This window comes from Enhydra lutris, unplaced genomic scaffold (assembly GCF_002288905.1).
Source record: "Enhydra lutris kenyoni isolate GAN:26980312 unplaced genomic scaffold, ASM228890v2 scaffoldscaffold18, whole genome shotgun sequence".
NCBI classification, from domain to species: domain Eukaryota; kingdom Metazoa; phylum Chordata; class Mammalia; order Carnivora; family Mustelidae; genus Enhydra; species Enhydra lutris.
In genome coordinates, this window is record NW_019154102.1 from 6114395 (window position 1) to 6137954 (window position 23560).

The 23560-nt window shown below is 37.6% G+C and overlaps 1 protein-coding gene and 1 pseudogene across 1 annotated transcript in view; one reads left to right on the plus strand and one right to left on the minus strand.

Moving 5' to 3' along the window:
- Nucleotides 1-23560, minus strand: part of LOC111147976 (proteasome activator subunit 4) — a 112503-nt gene that overhangs the window by 80862 nt on the left and 8081 nt on the right. The window contains exons 2-3 of the mRNA XM_022504290.1: nt 13076-13216; nt 12327-12443 (exon numbers count right to left, since the gene is read on the minus strand). Coding sequence (XP_022359998.1) covers nt 12327-12443; nt 13076-13216 — 258 coding nt within the window. The remainder of the gene's footprint in view (nt 1-12326; nt 12444-13075; nt 13217-23560) is intronic.
- On the plus strand, nt 9969-10360 carry LOC111147977 (annotated as a pseudogene).

Consider the following 23560-nt stretch of genomic DNA (forward strand, 5'->3'; position numbering starts at 1 on the left):
TTTATTTGTCAGAGAGAGAGAGAGAGCACACAAGCAGGGGGACCAGCAGGCAGAGCGAGAAGCAGGCTCCCCACTGAACAACAAACCTGATGTTGGACTTGATCCTAGGACCCTAGGATTATGACCTGAGCTGAAGGCAGATGCTTGACTGACTGAGCCACCCAGGAGTCCTACTAAGTTTTTATTTTAATATCTACTCATAATGTTTTTATTTTCTTGTATGTCTTACACAAAATGTATTTTGACCATTTTAAAATTTAAACTTACTCATAAGTAGAAGCAAAATCTGAAAACCACTCTGAATCTTTAGTGTAATGCTGCCTGCATGTTTGAAATACATTTGTTTTATAATAAACTACCATCCCATTATGGGAACATTTTATGGTTAGACATTATTTATATTTATGGAGTCCAAGATGGCGGTGGCAGAGGAGACCTTAGTTTCCTTTGGTCCCAGAAATTCAGCTAGATAGCTATCAAATCATTCTAAACAACCTGTGAACTCAACTGGAGATCTAAGAAAAGAATAGCTGTAACTCTACAAATAGAAAAGCAACCACTTTCTGCAAGGTGGGAGGTGTGGAAAAGTGAATCTGAGGTGATATATGGCAAGATAAAATGCAGGGGGAGGGAGTCTCCAACAGCCAGCTACTGGAAAGTGACAGAGCAGCAGAGCACAAAATCAGAACTTTGAGAAGTCTGCTCTGGTGAGGGACATCCTGGTCTGAAAAGCAGTCAGGCAGTAAAGTGGGGGCAGAATCCCAAGTGGGACAGTGTGGTTTCAGGACCCTCAGGGTCACAGAAAGATCGGGGGTGCCTATTGAGTTAGAGCTCCCAAGTATCAGAGCTGGGAAGCCAGCTGCTGAGAGTAAGCCCAAGAGGAGGCTCTCAGCTCGGGTTGCCATAAACCATGAACTGCGCACAGTGGGGCCACAGCTCTCTGAGCAGGGGCCCAACAAGCAGCACAACTGGGGAGATCCCCCTTCCTTCCCTGGGAGCAGCAGCATGGGAGCACACCACAGGAGTCTACAGGATTTGGCGACTCAAAACAGTCATGTGCCTTAGAAATGCTTGGTCACAGGCTGGGGGGGATGGATGTGGACGGAGACCAGGGATATAGGAGTGACTGACTGCTTTTCTCTAAGGGCTCAATGAGAAGTGGGGCCACAAGCTCTCTGCCCCCAGGCTGGAGATCGGGAAGTTATCATGTTCATTCCCATCCCTGAAGCTGTGTAGAAAGCCTTCATGGAACAAAAGACACATAGAGCACACCTGAGCAGATTATTTGGCCGGGCCCTCTGACAAGCGCAGTACAATTCCACGTCGGGAAAAGACATCTGAGAATTAAGGCAAGAGGCCCCTCCCCCAGAAGGTCAGCAAGAACATCCAGCCAAGACCAAGTTTACCAATCAATGAGAACTGCAAAACTCCAGCACTAAGGGAATATAGCATATAGAATTCATGTTTTTTCCCCCACAATTCTTCAGTCCTTCACAATTTCTTTCCCTTTTCAATCAATTTCTTATTTTATCAACTCTTATTAAAATATTTATTAATTTTCATTTTTACAGTTACATTCAGTCCTTTCATTATATTTAATTTTATTTTTGCATATATGTAAGTTTTTTTCTTTACAATTTTGGAATGCAGTTTATTCTAACAGATTAAAGTATACCCAAAATCTAGTGTACAACTCTGTTCTCTTCACCTGTCTAATCGTATTCTTTTTTACATTTTTTTTTCCTGTTTTGTTGTTTTTAAATTTTCATCTTTACAGTTAAGGTCTAATCCCTTCAATGTATTTAATCTTATATTTGTATAAATATAAGGTTTTCTTTCTTTACAATTTTGGGATCTAGTTTTCAAACAAAGGGACCTGTAAAATACAGATGGGATCCAGTGTATTGCTCTGTTCTGTTCACCTGTCTGATAATATTCTCTTTTTTGGTTGTTTATTTTATTTTTTTCAGTTTCGCATCTCTTCTGATTTCTTTAGCTTGTATTTCTCTGGGGTCATTTTGCCATTTTAGTATTCTGTTCTCTCACTCATCTATTCTTCTGTGGACAGAATGACAAGATGGAAAAACTCAACTCGAAAAGGAGAAGGGTCAGTGCTGACTGCCAGGGACCTAATCAGTATCGACATAAGTAAGATGTTAGAACAAGAGTTCAGAGTAACAATTATAAAAATACTAGCAGGGCTTGAAAAAAGCCTAGAAGACACCAGAGAATCCCTTTCTGGAGAAATAAAAGAACTAAAATCTAATCAAGTCAAAATAAAAAAGGCTACTAATGAGATGCAATAAAAAAATGGATGCTCTACCTGCTAGGATAAATGAGGCCAAAGAAAGAATTAATGATATAGAAGACCAAATGATGGAGAATAAAGAAGCTCAGAAAAAGAGAGACAAACAACTACTGGATTATGAGGAGAGAATGAGAGATAAGTGATGCCATTAAGCAAACAATATTAGAATAACTGGGATCCCAGATGATGGTGGGGGGGGCAGACAGAAGGCATACTAGAGCAAAATTATAGCTAAGACCTTCTCTAATCTGGGGAAGGAAACAGGCAAACAAATCCAGGAGGCACAGAGAAACCCCCTCAGAATTAATAAAATAGGTCAACACATCAAGATATTACAGTGAAACTCGCAAATCTCAGAGACAAAGAGAACATCCTAAAAGCAGCCCAGGGACAAAACGGCTATAACCTATAAGGGTAGAAACATTATACTGCCAGCATAACTGTCCACAGAGACCTGGCAAGCCAGAAAAGACATGTATCATACATTCAAGATGCTAAATGAGAAAATGCACAACTAAGAATACTTTATCCAGCTAGGATGTCTTTCAAAATAGGAGAGATAAAAAACTTCCAGGTCAGGGACACCTGGGTGGCTCGTGGGTTGAGCGTCTGCCTTCAGCTCAGGTCATGATCCCGAGGTCATGGGATTGAGTCCTGTACCAGGCTCCCAGCTCAGCGAGGAGCCTACTTTTCCCTCTGCTCATGCTCACTCTCTCTCTCCCTCTGATAAATAAATAACATCTTTAAAACAAAAACAAAAACAAAAAAACTTCCAAGACAAATAAGAACTGAAACAATTTGTGTTACTAAACCAGCCCTATAGGAAATATTAAAAGGGATCCTCTAAGTAGAGATAGCACAAAAGTAAATAGACTAGAAAGGAACAGAGACAACATACAGAAACAGTGAGATACAGATAACAGAATGGCACTAAATTCATATCTTTCAATAATTACTCTGAATGTAAATGGACAAAATGGTGGCACCTAGGTGGCTCAGTTGGTTAAACCTCTGCCTTCAGCTCAGGTCATGATCCCAGAGTTCTGAGATCAAGCTCCACATCAGGATCCCTGCCCAGTGGGGAGCCTGCTTTTCCCTCTCCTCCATGCTCATGTTCTCTCTCATTATCTCTGGTACTATGTGTGTGTGTGTGTCTCTCTCTCAAGTAAGTAAATAAAATATTTAATTTAAAAAATGGTCTATAACGGCACAATCAAAGGACAGAGGGAATCAGACTAGATAAAAAAGCAGGACCACCAGCTGTCTTCAATGGGACGCCTGGGTGGCTCAGTGGGTTAAAGACTCTGCCTTTGGCTCAGGTCATGGTCCCAAGGTCCTGGGATCGAGCCTCGCATTGGGCTCTCTGCTCAGCGGGGAGCATGCTTCCTCCTCTCTCTCTCTGCCTGCCTCTCTGCCTACTTGTGATCTCTATCTGTCAAATAAATAAAAAATACCTTTAAAAAATGTTAAAAAATATGCTGTCTGCAAGAGACTCATTTTAGACCCCCAAACCCCTCCAGGTTTAAAGTGAAGGGGTACAAAACCATGTACCATGCTAATGGACATCAAAAGAAACCTTGGGTGGCAATTCTTATATCAGATAAATTAGATTTTTAAACCAAAGACTGTAATAAGAGATGAGGATGGGCACTACATCATAAAGAGTCTATCCAGTAAGAAGATCTAACAATTGTAAATATTTATGCCCCTAACATGGGAGCAGTCAATTATATAAACCAATTAATAACAAAAATAAAGAAATACATCAATCATAATACAATAATAGTAGGGAACATAACACCCCATTCACTGCAATGGACAGATCATCTAAGCAGAAGATCAACAAGGAAACAAGGGCTCTGAATGACACACTGGACAAGGTAGACTTCACAGATATATTCAGAATATTCCATCCTAAAGCAACAGAATACATACATTCTTCTCAAGTACACATGGAACATTCTCCATAATAGATCACATATGGGTCACAAATCAGATCTCAACCGGTACCAAGTGACTGGGATTATTCCCTGCATATTTTTGGACCATAATGCTCTGAAACTTGAACTCAATCACAAGAGGAAATTTGAAAAGAACTCAAATACATGGAGGCTAAAGAGTATCCTACTAAAGAATGAATGGGTCAACCAGAAAATTAAAGAATTTTTAAAAATTCATGGGAACAAATGAAAAGGAAAACAACTGTTTTCAATTTTGGGATGCAACAAAGGCGGTCAAAAGGGAAGTATATAGCAATACAAGCCTTTTTCAAGAAATAAGAAAGGTCTCAGGGCGCCTGGGTGGCTCAGTGAGTTAAAGCCTCTGCCTTCAGCTTGGGTCATGACCCCAGGGTCCTGGGATTGAGCCCTGCATCAGGCTCTCTGCTCGGCAGGTAGCCTGTTTCCTCCTCTCTCTCTCTCTGCCTGCCTCTCTGCCTACTTGTGATCTCTGTCTGTCAAATAAATAAATAAAAATCTTAAAAAAAAAAAAAGGAAATAAGAAAGGTCTCAAATACACAACTTAACCTTACACCTAAAGGAGCTGGAGAAAGAACAGCAAATAAAGCCTAAATCCAGCAGGAGAAGAGAATTAATAAAGATTAGAGCAGAAATCAATGATATAGAAACCAAAAGTACAGTAGAACATTATCTGTGAAACTAGGAGCTGGTTCTTTGAAAGAATAAGTTAAGACTGATACACCTCTGGCCTGACTTAACAAAAAGAAAAGAGACCCAAATAAATAAAATCATGAATGAAAGAGGAGAGATCACAACCAACACCAAAGACATACGGACAATTATAAGAACATATTATGAGCAACTATATGCCAACAAATTAGGCCATGTATTCTAGGAATACATCCAAGAAATGGATGTATTCCTAGAAATGTATAAACTATCAAAACTGAAACAGGAAGAAATAGAAAACCTGAACAGATCCAAAACCAGCAAGAAAACCGCAGAAGTAGTCAAAAATCTCCCAACAAACAAGAGCCCAGGGCCACATGGCTTCCAAGGGGAATTCTACTAAACATTTAAAGAACTAATGCCTATTCTTCTGAAGCTGTTTCAGAAAACAGAAATGGAAGGAAAACTTCCAAACTCTTTCTATGAGGTCAGCATTACTCTGATCCCAAAACCAGACAAAGACCCCACCAAAAAGAAGAATTATAGACCAATATATCCCTGATGAACATAAGTGCAAAAGTTCTCACCAAAATTCTAGCCAATAGGATCCAACAGTACATTAAAAGGATTATTCACCACAACCCAGTGGGATTTATTCCTGGGCTGCAAGGTTGGTTCAACATCCACAAATCAATCAATGTGATACAACACATTAATAAAAGAAAGGATGAGAACCATGTGATCCTCTTAACAGATGCAGAAAAAACATTTTACTAAGTACAGTATCCTTTCAGGATGAAAACTCTGTAGTGCAGGGACAGAGGGAACATACCTCAATTCCATAAAAGCCATATATGAAAAGCCCACAGGAAATATCATTCTCAGTGGAACTGAGAGCTTTTCCCCTAATGTTAGGAACACGGCAGGGATGTCCACTATTACCACTATTGTTAACATAGTACTAGAAGTCCTAGCCTCAGCAATCAGACAACAAAAAGAAAGAAAGAAAGGCATCTGAATCAGCAAAGAAGTCAAACTCTCACTCTTCCCAGATGACATGATACTTTAGGTGGAAACCCCAAAAGACTCCACCCCAAAATTGCTAGAACTCTTACAGGAAGCGAGTAAACTGGCAAGATATAAAATCAAGGCACAGAAATCATTTCCATTTCTATACACCAACGAGGCAGAAGAAAGAAATTAAAGAGTCAATCCCATTTACAAATGTCCCCAAAACCATAAGATACCCATGAATAAACCTAACCAAAGAGGCAAAGAATCTGTACTCAGAAAACTATAGAAACTCACGAAATTAACTGATGAAGACACCAAGAAATGGAAAAATGTTCCATACTCATAGATTGGAAGAACAAATACTCTTAAAATGTGTATGCTACCTAGAGTAATCTACACATTCAATGCAATCCCTATCAAAATACCATCAACTTTTTTCACAGAACTGGAACAAATTATGCTAAAATTTGCATAGAACCAGAAAAGACCCCAAGTAGCCACAGGAATGTTGAAGAAAAACCAAAACCACTGGCATCACAATTCTGGACTTCAAGCTCTATTACAAAGCTGTAACAATCAAGACAGTATGGTACTGACACGAAAACAGACACACAGATCAATGGAACCAAAAATAGACCCTCAACTCTATGGTCAACTAATCTTTGACAAAGCAGGAAAGAATGTCCAGTGGAAAAAAAGACAGTCTCTTCAACAAAGGGTGTTGGGAAAATTCGACAGCCACATGCAGAAAAATGAAACTGGACCATTTCTTTATACCATACCAACGGATGAAAGACCTAACTGTTAGATAGGAATCCATCAAAATCCTAGAGAACACAGGCAGCAAACTTTGTGAAGTCAGCTGCAGCAACTTCTTGCTAGACACGTCTCATCTACAAAGGCAAAAATGAACTTCTGGGACTTTATCAAGATAAAAAACTTTTGCACAGTAAAGGAAACAGTTGGAAAAACCAAAAGACAACCAACAGAATGCAAGAAGATACTTGCAAATGACATATCAGATAAAGGGCTAGTATCCAAAAATCTATAAAAAACTAATCAAATGCAACACCCAAAGAATAAATAATCCAATCAAGAAATGGGCAGAAGACATGAACTGAGATTTCTCCAAAGAAGACATCCAGATGGCCAACAGACACATGAAAAAATGCTCCACATCACCTGTCATCAGGGAAATACAAATCAAAACCACAATGAGATACCACCTTGCAACATTCAAAATGGCTAAAATTAACAAGTCAGGAAACAACAGATGTGGCCGAGGATATGGAAAAATGGTAACCCTCTTACAGTGTTGGTGGGAATGCAAGCTGGTGCAGCCGCTCTGGAAAACAGTATGGAAGTCCCTCACAAAGTTGAAAATAGAGCTAAACAGAGCTACCCTATGACCCAGCAATTGTGCTACTGGATATTTACCCTAAAGTTACAAATGTAGTGATCCGAAGGGGCATATGCACCCCAATGTTTAGAGCAGCAATGTCCACAATAGCCAAACTATGGAAAGAGCCCAGATGTCCACTGACAGAATGGATAAAGATGATGTGATATATATGTATATAATGGAATACTACTCAACCATCAAAAAAGGGAAATCTTGCTATTTGCAATTATGTGGATGGAACTAGAGGGTATTATGCTAAGCGGAATAAGTTGATCAGAGAAAGATAATTATCATATGATCTCACTCACATGTGGAATTTAAGAAACAAAACAGGGGACCATAGGGGAAGAAAGGAAAAAAAAACAAAATGAAATCAGACAGGGAGACAAACTATAAGAGACTCTTAATCATTGAAAACAAAGTGACAGTTGTTGGAGGGGAGCTGGGTGGGGGGATGGGGTAACTGGGTGATGGACATTAAGGAGGGCACATGATGTAATGAGCACTGGGTGTTATATAACACTGATGAATCACTGATCTCTACCTCTGAAACCCATAACAAATTATATGTTAATTAATTTAATTTAAATTTTAAAAAGACATTATTTATATTTATTTTTGTCACTGAGTGTGGATAAAGTATATAGGTAAATTATATTACTTACAAATTTCATTTGAGAATAACTACACAATACAAAAGGGGGTGCTGCCTGCTTTAAACCTAGCAAAGATTTCAGCAAAGACACGATGTTTCTTCAAAAGACCAGGAACAGCCATAGTGAAACTTCTAAGGAAGAAGGTTTCCATGAGAGCAAGAATGATGACATGCTTCAGGAAAAGACATGGTAATAAGCAGAGTATCAAGATGCAGGGGAGAACTATAAGCACTGACTGACACTAACAATGATAAGCTCTGACAAAAATTTCCAGGAAAGAAGAAAGACATAGATATGTATTAGTGACCATGCAGGACTTAAAAGGAACCAGCTGCCTTGTAAAGGTACACCTCAGGGCAGGAAGTAAGACACATGATTATAAAAAAGCAAGTAAAGGACTTACTGAAGAAGAAATTATTGAAGAAACTGCCTTCTCTCTCCTAGCATTCACCAAAGATTTTCTGAAGCAGTCAAAATCAGCCAGGAAAATTTCAAAAAGATAACTTATTGGGGTGCCTGGGTGGCTTAGCGGGTTAAGCATCTACTTTTGGCTCAGGTCATGATCTCAGGGTCCTGGGATTGATCCCCGCATCAGGCTCTCTGCTCAGCGGGGAGCCTGCTTCCCCCTGCCCCCGCCTGCCTCTCTGCCTACTTGTGATTTCTGCCTCTGTCAAATAAATAAAAAAATAAAATCTTAAAAAAAAAAAAAGATAACTTATTTTGAACACAATTAAAAGGTCCCTGAAATCTATAAGACACTGATTCCAGTCAAAGCCTAAATGGCCTCATATTTTAAGAAGGCCCAATCAATCTGCCATGTTTCCTCCAGCAGAATTAATACTCAAAAGGAAGCTTCACCACAATACTTTTATGCTAAATTTTGGGTTTTCATAATAAATATTTGTAAAAATATATTTGAAGATGTACCCTTTAGCTTCATAGTGAATTTTGCTCTTTTTATGGTTGAAATGGGTTTCCTTGTTCTAATCCCATAAAATCTTCAGGAAAGAAATGATCTCTTACCACTCTATTTGTGACCACTGTGCAAAAACCAATTAGGAGCTAAATTCAGGATGATCTACAGTCATTTTTAAAAAATTCTTTTCATTTAGGGGCACCTGGGTGGCTCAGTGGGTTAAGCCTCTGCCTTTGGCTCAGGTCGTGGTCTCAGGGTCCTGGGATCGATCACCGTGTCAGGCTCTCTGCTCGGTAGGGAGTCTGTTTCCCTCTCTGCCTGCCTCTCCGCCTACTTGTGATCTCTGTCAAATGGATAGATAAAATCTTTAAAAAAAAAAAATTCTTTCATTTATATCATTTCACTATTTACTTATGACCTAAGAATCTTTTGAAGTCTGCCACCCTGCCATCTGCAGTCATTTTCAAAAAATTCAATGGTAAGGGTGTAACAAAGGCTGCTGACTTCAGTGAAGCCTGAGAAATGATCAGGATTAAAAGAACTGAACTGAGGAGACTACAAGAAGTCACGAAATAATGAAAACATGCCTAGAATTGAGATAGAAAAATCACAGAAATAAATCTTAAAGGACTTAATTTATAAAAAAGAAAGGAAAATAACGGAAGTATATAAAATGGTGCTCTTCAGGGAATGAGTTCATGTGTGTATGACAAACAACTCTAGGTAATGAGAGGAGAGGTAAATTGAAGAAAATTGTAGAAACTTTCCTAAACATAAACCTCAATCACAAATAGTTTAGGAGATTTTTCTTAGGGGCGCCTGGGTGGATCAGCCGGTTAAGCCTCAGACTCTTGATTTCAACTCAGGTGTTATCTCAGTGTTGTGGGTTCAAGGCCTGAGTTGTAGAGCCTACTTATTAAAAAGAAGAAGATTCTGAGTCCAGCCTGGTGCAGAGCACAGGAAGCTCAGGAAGCTCCACAGGTGCTGAGGCATGAGCTCCTGGGCAGCTGGCTCCCTCCCGCTCTCTCCTTCCCCACACAACAGCATGAAAGCCTTTAGTCCAGTGAGGCCCATTAGAAAAAACAGTCTTTTAGACCACAGCCAGGTCATCTCCTGGAGCAAAGCCTTGGTGGAGGACACGCTGAGCCTGCTGTACAACATGACTGCTATTCCAAACTCATGGAGCTGGTGCCCAAGCATCCCCAGAACAAGAAGATGAGCAAGATGAAAACCCTGCAACAAGATACCTTCGACCTGCACATTACCCTGTACTTGCACCCCACTATTGTCAGCCCATACCACTAGTGACCTGAGCAAAGCCAGGCATCCAGGGCACCACTGACCACCCTAAACATGGGCATCAGCATCCTGTCCTTGCAGGCTTCTGAATTCCCTTCTGAATTAATGTCAAACAACCGCAAAGCGCTCTGTGGCTGAATTACAAGGTGTTCATGACTTTCCTTTTCTTTGCATAACAACAAATCCACAGGATTCGTTCTTTTAAGACACTGAACTACTTATTTTTCTAAGATTTCATGTATTTATTTAGAGAGAGAGGGAGACAGTGAGACCATCTGTGCACACGAGGCAGGAAGTGGCAGAAGGAGAAGCAGACTTATGAGATTATGATGCTGAGATCGTGACACCAGATGCGGGCAGACGCTTAACCGAATGAGCCACCCAGGCACCCCCTGAACTTATTTTTCAACCATTTCACAGTGAGAACAACAAGTTGAATGGACATTTTTTAAAAATGGAAAGAAAACTAAGACCATCTTCCCCAGGGTATTCTCTGACCTGGACTGTGATATTAGTTATTTATGAAAAAGACTTTTAAATGCCCTTTCTGCAGTTGTAAGATTTTCTTTATATACTATTTTCACCATGGGGAGTGAAAACACTAAAATCCTAAGGAATTTGCCAATTTAAAGAGACTTTGCCTTTTTTCAAAGGTGGAACGTGAACACCAGAAGAATCCAGTGTTCAGTTACTTAAATGAAGTCTTTCGGCCAGAAATGACCCTTTTGTCTTGATGCAAGCCTAATGAATGCTGTGTGTGTGTGTGTGTGTGTGGTAAAAGCCTGTGAACTCTTTAATTAGAGTTTTCTTGTATAGTGGCAGAGATGTATATTTCTGCATACAAAGAAAGCGTAATCATGTACTTAAACGCTAGTAAACTTAACCCTTTTATACAAAATAAATCATGTGTTTGCTGAATGGTGAGTGGCTGCTTTATTTCAGAAGACCAGTGCTTGGATTTTTTTTTTTAAAGATTGTATTTATTTGACAGAGAGAGAGGAATCACAAGTAGGCAGAGAGGCAGGCAGAGAGAGAGGGGGGAGGGCGGCTCCCTGCTGAGCAGAGAGCCCGATGTGGGGCTCGATCCCAGGACCCTGAGATCATGACCTGAGCTGAAGGCAGATGCTTAACCCACTGAGCCACCCAGGTGCCCCTAGTGCTTAGATTTTTATTATGCTATGTTATAACTGAACCCAAATAAATACAAGTGCAAATTTATGTAAACTGTGTAAGATTATAATAAACATGTCTGAAGTTAAAAAAAAGAAAAAATGGGGTTTTTTGTTTTCTTGAAGTAGCCCAATGCAAGGCTTGAGCCCACGGCCCTAAGTTCAAAAGTCAGACACTTAACCAGATGAGTCAAAGTTTAAAAGTATTTTAAGACAAATATGCTAAGACTAAAAATTAAGAGCTAGATCACAACTAGATAAAGCCTTGTTAACAGGGAGAAATGATACTTCACAGCCAAGTCTAAAATCACTATTTACCAAAAAAGACAGATCATCATACTGTACTCTGTAAACTCAGAATACAGAACGTACCAGAATTAGAGATCTGGAAGAGTTAGGATGTACATAAAAGAAGTTATAATCAGCCAGACATTCACAATCCTAGTATGTCTAAACATTACATTCTAGTGTGTCTAAACCAAGAAGCCATGCATGTGAATAGCTTGCATTCCATGAACAGTCACTAAAACTAATGCTTCTTTATCTGGTATGTGGGCACCCTCTGGAATATGCCAAGCTCCTCTCCTTGAGGCATTCATTTTATTTAAAGAATTAAAACACATGTGAATATATAATGATGAACGCCAAATGTGCATTACTTTCAATGATAAAACACTAGATTTCAAACAAAAATCTGCTGCCTTTGGCCACTATGGTAATGTTAACTGTCAGATATCCTGGTAGGAAATTCTTAAGTGAAATTTCAAGTATAATTTAAAGAGGGCAATAAATTATTTTAAGAGTCAAGTTACAAAGAAATGAGCACAATGAAATGTATATTTGCTTATCTCAAATAACCCAATTATTTCTCAATTATGACCAAATTCTAAAAGCCCCCAAGTGTTCCCAAAGAAGTACTTTAAAAGGAAACTTACTTAGGAAACCAATTTAGTCCTAGATGTTCTGTCTTGGAATATAATATTCTTTCTACCATGTCATAAAGTGGTCTCCAAGGTAACTCCAAATCATCTCTTGAAAGAAGTTCCTTTTTCCTAATCAAAAAAAAAGTAAACATATATGAGTATACTCATGTACAGCTGTTATATATTACACCTACTACACAGCGAGGACAGTTGTTAAATGCTACTGTCATCCTGGTGGGCCTTGCTGCCCCTACCCACAGCAACTCACTGGTAGAATGCAGCAGTAGGAAAAATAATGCATCAAATTCTTATTGCTGCTCAAACCTCAAAGAGCACCAGGTAAAAGGGGGATTTAAATTTGTGCCACTATTACTGCCAATGAATTTCCTATTCTCCCATGTTATCTATGAAACATTTAACGTTTCCAGCATTGTGCTGGGTACCTAGGAGTAAAGAATAAATGATTCATGACTCCTCTAGGATCTTACCACATATAAAATGGAAGAGAACTAGTTGAAACGAACAACAGGTGACGTATGTTTTCATGTGTGCTACAAAACAGAAGGCCTCACAGAGGAGACAGAATTTTAATTAATTAACACATATAGCTTAAACTTATGATAAAATTTTCTGCAACCTTTTTGCAAACTGGCAATTTGGGACTTGGGTCTTCTTACCAAAGAACACTTAGCTTGTGTTGCCTAAAACCTTGAAGAAACAAACCAAAAACTGTTAGGAGAAATCACAGGAAATTTACTTACTTTAACAAGTTGATCAAGAGACGGGCAAATCCCTGCATCATGCTGATTTCCAGTTTCGGAATTGATACCAGCTCGTACAATAACTTGATAAAAAGAACATGATCTTCTTTGCTAAATTTTCTCCCATAAAGTCGAATATATCTGCAACAAAAAAAGCCAATATAGCCTTTAAAAATAAGTATGGTGACATACCCATATTCATTGCAGCATTAATCATAATAGCCAAAGTGTAAAAGCAACATGGATGTCCATCAATGGATAAATGAATAAACAAATGCAGTGTGTATTTGTATATGCATATACATGCATGTGAAATTAGCCAATCACAAAAGACAAATACTGCATGATTCCACTTATATGCAGTATCTAAAATAACCAAACTCACTGAAACAAAAAGTGGAATAGTAGTTGCCAGGGACAAGCGGAGGTGGGGGACACAAGGAAACCAGTTATTCAAGGAGTATGGGATTTCAGTCATGTTAAGATGAAAAGTTCTGAAGGTCTGTAGTACAACAATGTACATATCTCTAATAATACTGTACTGTACACTTAAAAAAAAACATTGTTAAGAGTAAATTTATGTTTTTGCCACAATAAAAAAAAGTATACTGTGACACCTTAATTTCAAATGTCCTCGATGTTAAGCATTTTATGTATCTACTCATTATGTAGGAAAAATTATTCTGTTTTAATTAAGACTACCAATATTAATTTAATTAATAAAAGGCTTATAATTATAACTGAATTCTCATCAAGAGTCAATGACCAATTACAATACTGTTGTCTTATTGCTGTTTGGTATTCACTGTCTTTTGGCCATTAGTCACCCTGAAAGGCGTTCCCCTGCCCCCTTCCTTTTATTAAGCAAGAGCTCATTCAAGAGAATGATCTGTTTATATGTAACTCCTAAAACTACTTAAAAACAGCATATCACAATATAAAGAATAAAAAAGAACAAGAGAGTACAGATATATAAAAGTTTACTGTTTAACCACAGAATCTTTGAAGAAAGAATAATGGTTTGCTTAGAATCCTAAAATACACCAAGTTACATAACTCATAATACCATATGTTTGCGAGTTAACTCATAGTTATAGTAAAATTAAGTTACTATCAAAAATCATATAGTATTTTACCTCGAAGTTGTACACTTTCAGTTTTTTAACTTTAGATAACCAAGGTAATCAAAAACATCAACTTTAAGTAAAGGAAAAGGTGTCCCAAAAAGAATGACTAATTATAGACTATTTTGAGGATGCATAAGTAACAAAAACTTAAGTAACCAAAAACTTACTTAGAACAAATTAGTGGACACTTAAACATCATAAAATCCCTTGAGAAATTATCATTTTACAGACAAATATATAAACCAACAGAAAATTAATATTCCTTATATGGTCTTTAGCACTTCTCCAATAGCTAGGATCAAAATGAATGCTTAACTTCTAAAATTAGGATATCTAACTGCTTTTCCTTTCCATAAATTCCTCAAAATTCTTGGTCCACTAAAAACATAAAAACTTTTTCATTTTCTCACACTGTTGTGTATTTATTTATTCATTCAGCTCTTTTCTGTTGTTTCAAGATACAATCCCATGATTTCACCTTAGTACCCTGTGACCCCATAGTACATACAGCAGAGCAATGAAAGCGAGATACTGTTTTGCTTCTGTCAGTAATCACCATGCAAGTTTCTTAACTACAGTGGGCTGGTAAAGCAAATGGAATAGCGAAGGCACTATATAAAAACCCTAAGCCCAGGGCTACCAGAGGTATTTGAAGATGCTGAATAAATGTGGTATAGCCTCCTGCAGCCTCCCCTCAAGTTCACTCTAAATTCTGAAGTAAAAGGATCTATGCTACTTTCAAATGAAAGCAAACTATACTCCTAAAAACTACACGGAGCAGAGTTCAAAGAGCCATCCTTTGTTTTCAGTGGCTACTTCAGGTCTAGCCAGGACTGGGGATGCCCCTGGGGTTCTGTACTTACTCTCCTCTGTGGCTAGGATACTTCTGGGGGAGAAAATGGGGAAACATGGCTCTAAGCCACCGAAATAACTTAGCTACAGTCCACTGCATTTATTGCAGTAGAAAGACAACTATATGCTTAACATTAGGAACACAAAATTCAGAGCCTCAAATTTAGTATTATGAAAGGAAGAGACCAACAGGGGGATTCCTAGAGGAGGTAGAACTGCTGACAAAACTAGAGATGTTAGGGGATTACTCAGAAAGAAACCTATTTTCCCTGTCAACCAGGAAACAGTTCTTGTCAACCAGAAAGTGGTTCTTGTCTCAGCATTTCTCAAAATGCAGTCCAAGAAAAATTCGTTCTGAAGAGCACAAAAGTACAAGAAGAAAATTAATAATTGTTTTTCATAAAAATTGAGAAATTCAGGGGGCACCTGGGTGGCTCAGTCAGTTAAGAATCTGCTTTTGGCTTAGGTTATAGTCCCAGGGGACTGGGATCAAGTCCCACACTGGCTGCCTGCTCAATGGGGAGCCTGCTTCTCTTTCTCCCTCTCCCTCTGTGTGTTCTCTCTCTCTAGCTCTCACTCAAATAAATAAATAAAATCATAGTGTATGTGCTGCTGAAGCGAGCACTAAATAAAATCTTAAAAAAAAAAAATAGTGAAAAGTCCAATCTGATATTTAGATATAACCACCTGAGAACTCCCAATTACATAAGGACTCCTTCAAATCAGTAAAAGACAACCTATTTAATTTTATTTTTTTAATATTTTATGTATTCATTTGACAGAGATCACAAGCAGGCAGAGAGGCAGGCAGAGGCGGGGGGGCGGGGGAGAAGGCTCCCCACTGAGCAGAGAGCCCGATGCGGGGCTCGATCCCAGGACCCTGGGATCACGACCTGAGCCAAAGGCAGAGGTTTTAACCCACTGAGCCACCCAGGTGCCCCAAAGACACAAAAGACTCACGTAGGCATTTCTGAGAAGACAACATACAGATGACTAATAAGCATATGTAAAGATACTCAACACCCTTACTCACCAGTAAAAGCAAATTAAAAACAACAGTAAGGTACCACTTCACACCCACCAGACTGGCTAAAACTAAAAAGCCTAATAGTATCTGGTTTGGGTGAGAATGTAGAACAACTGGACCTTTCATATGTGAATGTGGGTGTATAAACTCGTATATCCACTTTGGAAAAAGTGCCTTGATATTACCTAGTAAATGTCTATTAGACTGTTTAAAATGCATATCCCTGAGTTCCATCTTAAATCTAGACCATTAAAATACCAGGAGCATGAAATGCAATAAAATTGTTTAAAAAAAAAAAAAAAAAAAGGAAATTAAAAAAAAAAATACTCAGGGTGGAGACTAAGAACCTTCATTTTTCAATAATTACTCCAGTTGGTTTTTCTGTATATTTATGTTCAAAAATCCTACTTTTAACCATATTAAGAGATAATCTTTTCTTTTTCCAATTAATTTTCACTTCAAGTTTTAGAACTAAAAATTACTATTAGATGTTTCAAATTACTTGAAAACCATGGTAACAATCACGATTGATCTTTTAAACAGAATATTTCTTAAATTATCCAAAATATACAGATAATGTTATTATGTTCCATCCTCCCACAGGAGCAAAAAACTATGAAAGATAATACGAAAGCACTTTTTACCTGCTTCCTTCCTCCTCCCAACCTTACAGTGTATTAATCAAATGCTTTAATTTTTAATCTCAAGGAAAGAAAGGCAGTAGCATACCAGGAACAGTAGTTATTTAATAAAGCATGGAATACTGTCAAGGTTTTTTCTACTATACATCCTGAACATAGTTTAGTATTCATTACAAGGAAGTTTAAAGTAATATAAAATTATACATTACTGAAATGAACTAAGAATTAGAGCTTGACGAGAGGCTAAAAATACTGGTTTTCAATACAAGCTCTGTCATTCACCAGTTATTTTTCTTCAAGGCAATCACTGGGTTTCTAAGGTTCTAACTGTATCCATCAATCAAGTAAAATTAACATCATTTCAGAACTTTAAGACTATTTGTAATTATAAAACATGTACAACATTTAGTAATGACATTTAATCTTAAGTAAATGCTTTATTTTGGGTAGTCCTACTCAAAAGACAAAAAAAAAAAAAGGAATTTTACCTATAAAATTTAAAAACCAAGAGTTTAACTATATTCATTTAAAACACTTATAAAATTTTTTGAAAGATTTTATTTATTTGAGAGAGAGAGAGAGAGAAAGACAGAGAGCACAAGCAGGGGGAGGGGCAGAGGGAGAAGCAGGCTCCCCAGTGAGCAAGAAACCCCATGCTGCACTCAATCGCTTTTAAAAAATTCTACATCTAGGGCTGCCTGGGTGGCTCAGTCAGTTGAGTGGTTGAGCATCTGATTCTGGATTTTGGCTCCACACTCAGTAGGGAGTCTGCCTGAGATCCTCTCCCTCTTCCTCTGCCCCTCTCCCAGCCTTGTTCGTGCTCTCTAATAAATAAATAAATCTTAAGGGAAAACAAAACAAAACAAAACAAATCAACCCACATCTAGCAGTAGGTCCTAAGTAATAACCTAGAAAATCAAAGTCATAATGCCAACCCACATGTGCAGTAAAATTCTCCTAGGGGAAAAGAAAAGGAAGCTGACGTAAGAGAATAGTTTGTTAAATTGTAGTTTATGCCTTTAGATAAAATGTAGTCATTTAAAATTATGGTTTTAAGGAACTTTAGTGGATATGAAATGAAATGTCATATAAAAAAAAAAAAAAGCAGGACACAAGGGGCACCTGGGTGGCTCAGCAGGTTCAGTGTCTGCCTTTGTGTCAGGTCATGATCTGGGGGTCCTGGGACCAAACACCGAGAGCAGGGAGCCTCCTTTTCCCTTTCCCTCTGCCCTGCTCGCATTCTCTCTCTCAAATAAATGAAATCTTTCTTGTTTTTTAAGATTTATTTATTTATTTAAGAGAGAGAACATGGAAGGAGAGCAACGTGGGATTTAATCCTAGGACCCTGGGATCATGACCTGAGCTGAAGGTAGATGCTTAACCAACTAAGCCACCTTGGTGCCCCAATAAAATATTTTTTTAAAAAAGCAGGATACAAAACATATATGAATATAACCAGAGAAAAATACATAATCATAAAGAGTAAAAGATAAAATAAACACCATAACACATTACCTCTATGTGGTAAAACAGAGTGATTTTCATGTTCTCCTATATAACTTTGGTTTATTCTAACTTTCTAAAGTAAGAAGGCATTATTTTTGTAATTAGAATTAACATGTAAAAACATTTCATATCAAATTTCTGTTATAAAATACAATGTTTAAGATCAGGTAATGAATATTTCTGCATTTCTACGTTTCCCTTAATAAAAACAGCCCTTATCAAAGATTACTAAAGTCCTACTTAAAACAGCACAGGAGTCAAGTTGTATGGTTCTCACTAACCAAAAATGATATCAGAGCATGAACCATGGTAACTGACTGTAATGTATGTTTAAATCCATTGAGTTCATAATGAAACTAAAAAATATTAAATACAAACAAAAGAAAACCCCACAGGTTATGCCCTTGAAGAATGGTATCGAACCAAGTCATTATCTTAAAAACTGGTAAATAGGGTGCGTGGGTGGCTCAATCCGTTAAGCCTTGGACTCTGGATTTCAGCTCAGGTTGTGATCTCAGGGGTCAGATTGAGCACTCCCTCCAAGGAGCCCATGCTCAGCTGGGAGTCAGCTGGGAGTCTGCTTGAGATTCTCTCCTTCTCCCCTCCCCCTGCTTGCATGGGCACGTGCTCTCCTCCCCCTCTCACTCTAAAATTAATAAATCTTAAAAAAAAAAACCACACACAACTGGTAAATAAAGAGAACCAATGAAACATTTATCCTGGCTTCTACAGGAATTGTACCTCAGGGTAAACAATAGTTCAGGTATAAAAGTTTTTTAGAGAACTTCAGCTAATAAGCAAAGAACCATTTTGAAATCTCTAAAGAATGTACAATGGCTATTAACATCACCAAAAGAGAGCCAGGGATCATGTGTCTCCTGATACAAGTATACCATATACCTGATAACTAGTCTTGATAAAGAAAATGAAATTTTATGTGCTGAATAGCAGCAACAAAATCAATGACTGTATGTCTCTAACATTTCAATCAGACTTCAACTAAAAGTAATTAAAATTATATAATTAATAAAGCTGACTTTAAAAGACAAAAACTGACATTACAGAAACTGTGCCCTCTTTTTAATCTTCTATGGAATACCTAGAAAACTGGTCACAAACTCACTTAATTCTAATACGGACATTATTCTGGACAAAAAGTCTAATTATAATAAAATATAAATTAGAAAATATTAACACAGTATAACAAAAAGAAACCAAATTATTTAAAAACACACAGTCTTAAAAATTCAATAGCCAATATCTGATTTAGGGCATTCCCCCTCTAAGAAGCACTTCCTTTAAAACCAAAATCCTTTGAAGGCACAACCTTTAAAACCAGATTCAAGACAATAATGACTATTCTTACTATTATTACTTAGCATTATTCTGAATCTAGGGATTAAAGAGCAAACTAGGAAACACAAATAGGGGTAACTGTTTCAGGAAGGGTAAAACAATGCTGTCATCAATGCTATGATTTTCCCTAAAACATCTAAAATCAGCAACAAAAAAATCCCACTTTTAGACTGAATAAGAAAAGCCATAGACTATGTTTCTTGAAATCGGCAGCCTTCCTTACAGTAACCAGATAAAAAATAGTGGTGAATGGAGGTAAACTGTCCATTCATAATATCAACAAAAAGATTAATTAGAAATTTCTCTGAAAGAGGGCGCCTGAGTGGCTCAGTTGGTTAAGTGTCTGACTCTGGTTCAGGTCATGGTCTCAGGGTCCTGGGACTGAGCCCTATATGGGGCTCCCTGCTCAGCAGGGAGTTTGCTTCTCCCTGTCCCTCTTCTCCAGCCCCCTGCTCATTCTCTCTCTCTCAGATAAATAAATAAAATCTTTAAAAAAAGGAAATTTCTCTAAGAGAAATGTATAGGAATTACATTTTAAAACAATAAAACTGTACTAAAATGTAAAATATCTGAATAAATGGTGAGACATAAGAATTTTTAAAACTATGTCTTCATACCTGACAATGGTCATGGTCATTTTATTTGCTTTAAAATACTTGTCAATGAGATACCTAAAAAAACTCTTCCCTCTAACCAGAACAAAACAAAACAAAACCAACCTTCCTCCGCACTTTACTGTCTTTTTCTTCTGTTCCTAAGATATCACCAATGAAAAAATTTAAAAAGGCAAAATGTGTGGAGAAAGCCAGAAGATCAGGGATTAATTACCTTGACTTGATTACGGGACTAACTCCTTCATCGTAACACATAATATTAAAAATGCAGATACAGCTTCTCATTACTAGGAAGAGTGAATGAACAGATAAAATGTAGGCTTTTCTCATAAATCCCCCTTTCTCTTTTCACTCAATAACCCATGTATTCAAAATGCCTTTCTAGATGTGACGAAATATGTACTGGAAAACGAAGTATACTGAAATAAGGGAGACAAATGAAGTAGAGTTTTGTGATTTTTTTTTTAAACCAATGTTTCATCATAGATGAGTGTCCACTGCACTGAATCTTCAAAGATTAGAAAGCCATCATCACTCTGAATAAGCAACCGAGGGTCAAGAAAATCTGAGCCATTTGAGGAAAGAGGCAGGAACAGGCACAGGAGACAGGTCTAGGGAGAGGAAGAGCAAAAACAGCATTCTTCTGTGACAAAAAGACACAACCAAGAGAATGTTCCTTACTCTTTCATTTCACTTCCAAAGAGGTCAAGCTGAGGATCAAGAAAAGGAATACACCAACAAAACAAAAACAAAACAAAACAAAACAAAAAACAATAAAGGATATCAATTCCAAGTGTCTGCTGATATGGAAGAAAGGCAAATTAGGATTTATCTAAAGTGGAGAATATCTTACATTGCTATGCTCTAGATTACTTTGCAACTCCCAACATTATAATCAACTTTGAATAGCCAGAATATTTATTGATTTCAACACAACAGCCAAGCCAGCAGGAGCAGCAAGGTTCTACAAATTTGCAGAGAATTCAAAGTGCTCTAGGCCAGTCCCTTGGGCAAGTCATTTAATCTATTTGTAAAGCCTTGGTTTCCTCACAAGGCTACGGTGGTGAATAACTGACTAATGTACAAGAAAAACATTCTGATTTAACTGATCTACAGTGGAGCCCCAAGGACCAGTTGTTTGTATGGTTCCCGGACGTTTCACTACATTTGAGAACCACTGCACCTTTGCAGACTGACTGGAGTACAGATACAGTTTAAAATCGATTTAAATCATTAAAAATGTAATCTGCTTCAAATAATATTTCTTTAGTTATGAGTCTAAATATACCTTAAGATATTTGCTTACTATATATTTTCTTGTGAATTAGTCGTTCATATCCTTAGAAGCCTAGCTATCCTTTAAGTCTTCCTCTTTTGCAGAGTCTTCCTTCATTCCCAACCAAAATTGCTATCTCTGTCCTCTCTGTTCTTTAATAGCTTATACCAAACTTGAGTGTTTTCCACATTCTATTTCTTACTGGAGTTATACATGTATACATTATTTTATTTCTTTAGATGACTGACAGGTAAGGATGACAGGGACATGCCTACATACATATGTAACCCTCAACTCTAACCAAAGACTGAAACAAGGTGGGTGTTCTGAGAAACATTTTTTTGGCTGACCAAATGTATTTCTTGAGAAATATACTGGCTTTTGTAATTAAAAAGAGCTCACGAGAACTAGTTCTATCTTTAAAAGAAAAAAAAATCTTTAAACTAACAATAAATATTTTACCAAATTAAGCAAATCGGCCTTAAAATATTGAGTAGGTTTCCGAAACACACTATAAAACAGGTCTATTATCTTTACCAAGTATAGTATTTCTGATAGAAGGCTCTAAATAGACAAGGAGGTCTGAGGTACACACTCTTCTCTTTATCCGATCTATACCACAGGCTAAACATTCTCATCAGAGCTTCAGCATATTGTATTTCCGAGTTATATTCTTTATGACTTATTAAAACTGACATGACAATTTCTGGAGTAATACAGTCATTCACTATTAATATCTAATAATGATCCCTCTCTTCTTTTCCCAGTTGCTTCTCTCTGGAGTCATGGACAAGGGGCACTCATCTCTTGAAATGCTTTACTGAATGTCAGTTAAGAGCCAGACATGGCAAAAGGGAATGGAAAGTAACAAATGGTCCTGGAGCATAAAGCCTAGAGGGACAGAGATAACTTAAGTCTTTCAGTATAATGCTCCAAGCACCAACTTTAACAGTTATGGGGTCAACTTGTTCATATCTCTGTTCCCCCATGTTAAATGGCTTTCTCAAAATTCCTGCTTACCTAACCAAATTTCACCTCAAGACTCAGGTGCAGTTCTTCCCCAGGTAGTCTTCCCAGGCTATAGAGCCTGGGAGTTTGCTTCCTCTGGGACACATGGTTAAGAGAAAGCCCTGTGGTCATCAGACAAATCAGCTAATACATTACCTAAGTTTCATTTCTTCAAGGGTAAAACTGGGATAACAAACGTACCTACAATTCATAGGGTTGTTTGTGAAAATTAAGTGAAATAATGAACGTAAAGTCATTAGCTTAGTGCTGGCACACTCTGAGGCCTTAACATATGGTAGGTCGTATCTATGCCACTCATTCAATAATCTATTAACTAATGCTCTCCTGTAAGATCTCCCAGTTGACTGATTTTTTAAACTGTTGCAACTTTTCATTTTTACCCCTTTTATCTTTGTGGCTCAAGGTGTAGGTGTTTACCCGATGATCTGAATTACAGAAACCTGTAAAATCAGTAGCTTTCATATTTCGGGAGCCACAATCCACTGTTATAAATATATAACCCAGTACATACATAAACATGTATAAAACTGGAAAAAAAAAAAGCTCATATAAAAACCTGAAATTAAGGTCCTAAACATTCACCCTTATTACTTCTAAGTTTACTCTAATAATTCTAATTTAGTTTACTAACAAACAAACCCCTCAAAAGAAAAAACTAAAAGGATTTCACAACCCTTTGGTCATAACCCACAAATGAAAAATTCTCTATTAAGCACTAATGAATAAACATACAAATGAAAAGTTGTGAGGCCATACAAACTACAAAAAAAAAAAAAAAGCCCCACAAAATGAAAAAGTTTTAAGATACTTGCCTATTTAACTATGATTTAAAAAAAAAAAAAAACATTTTAGGGGTGCCTGGGTGGCTCAGTGGGTTAAGCCTCTGCCTGCAGCTCAGGTCATGATCTCAGGGTCCTGGGATCAAGCCCCGCATTGGGCTCTCTGCTCAGCGGGGAGCCTGCTTCCCCCTCTTTCTGCCTGCCTCTCTGCCTACTTGTGATCCCTCTCTCTGTCAAATAAATAAAATCTTTTAAAAAAATCACATTTTAAATCATTC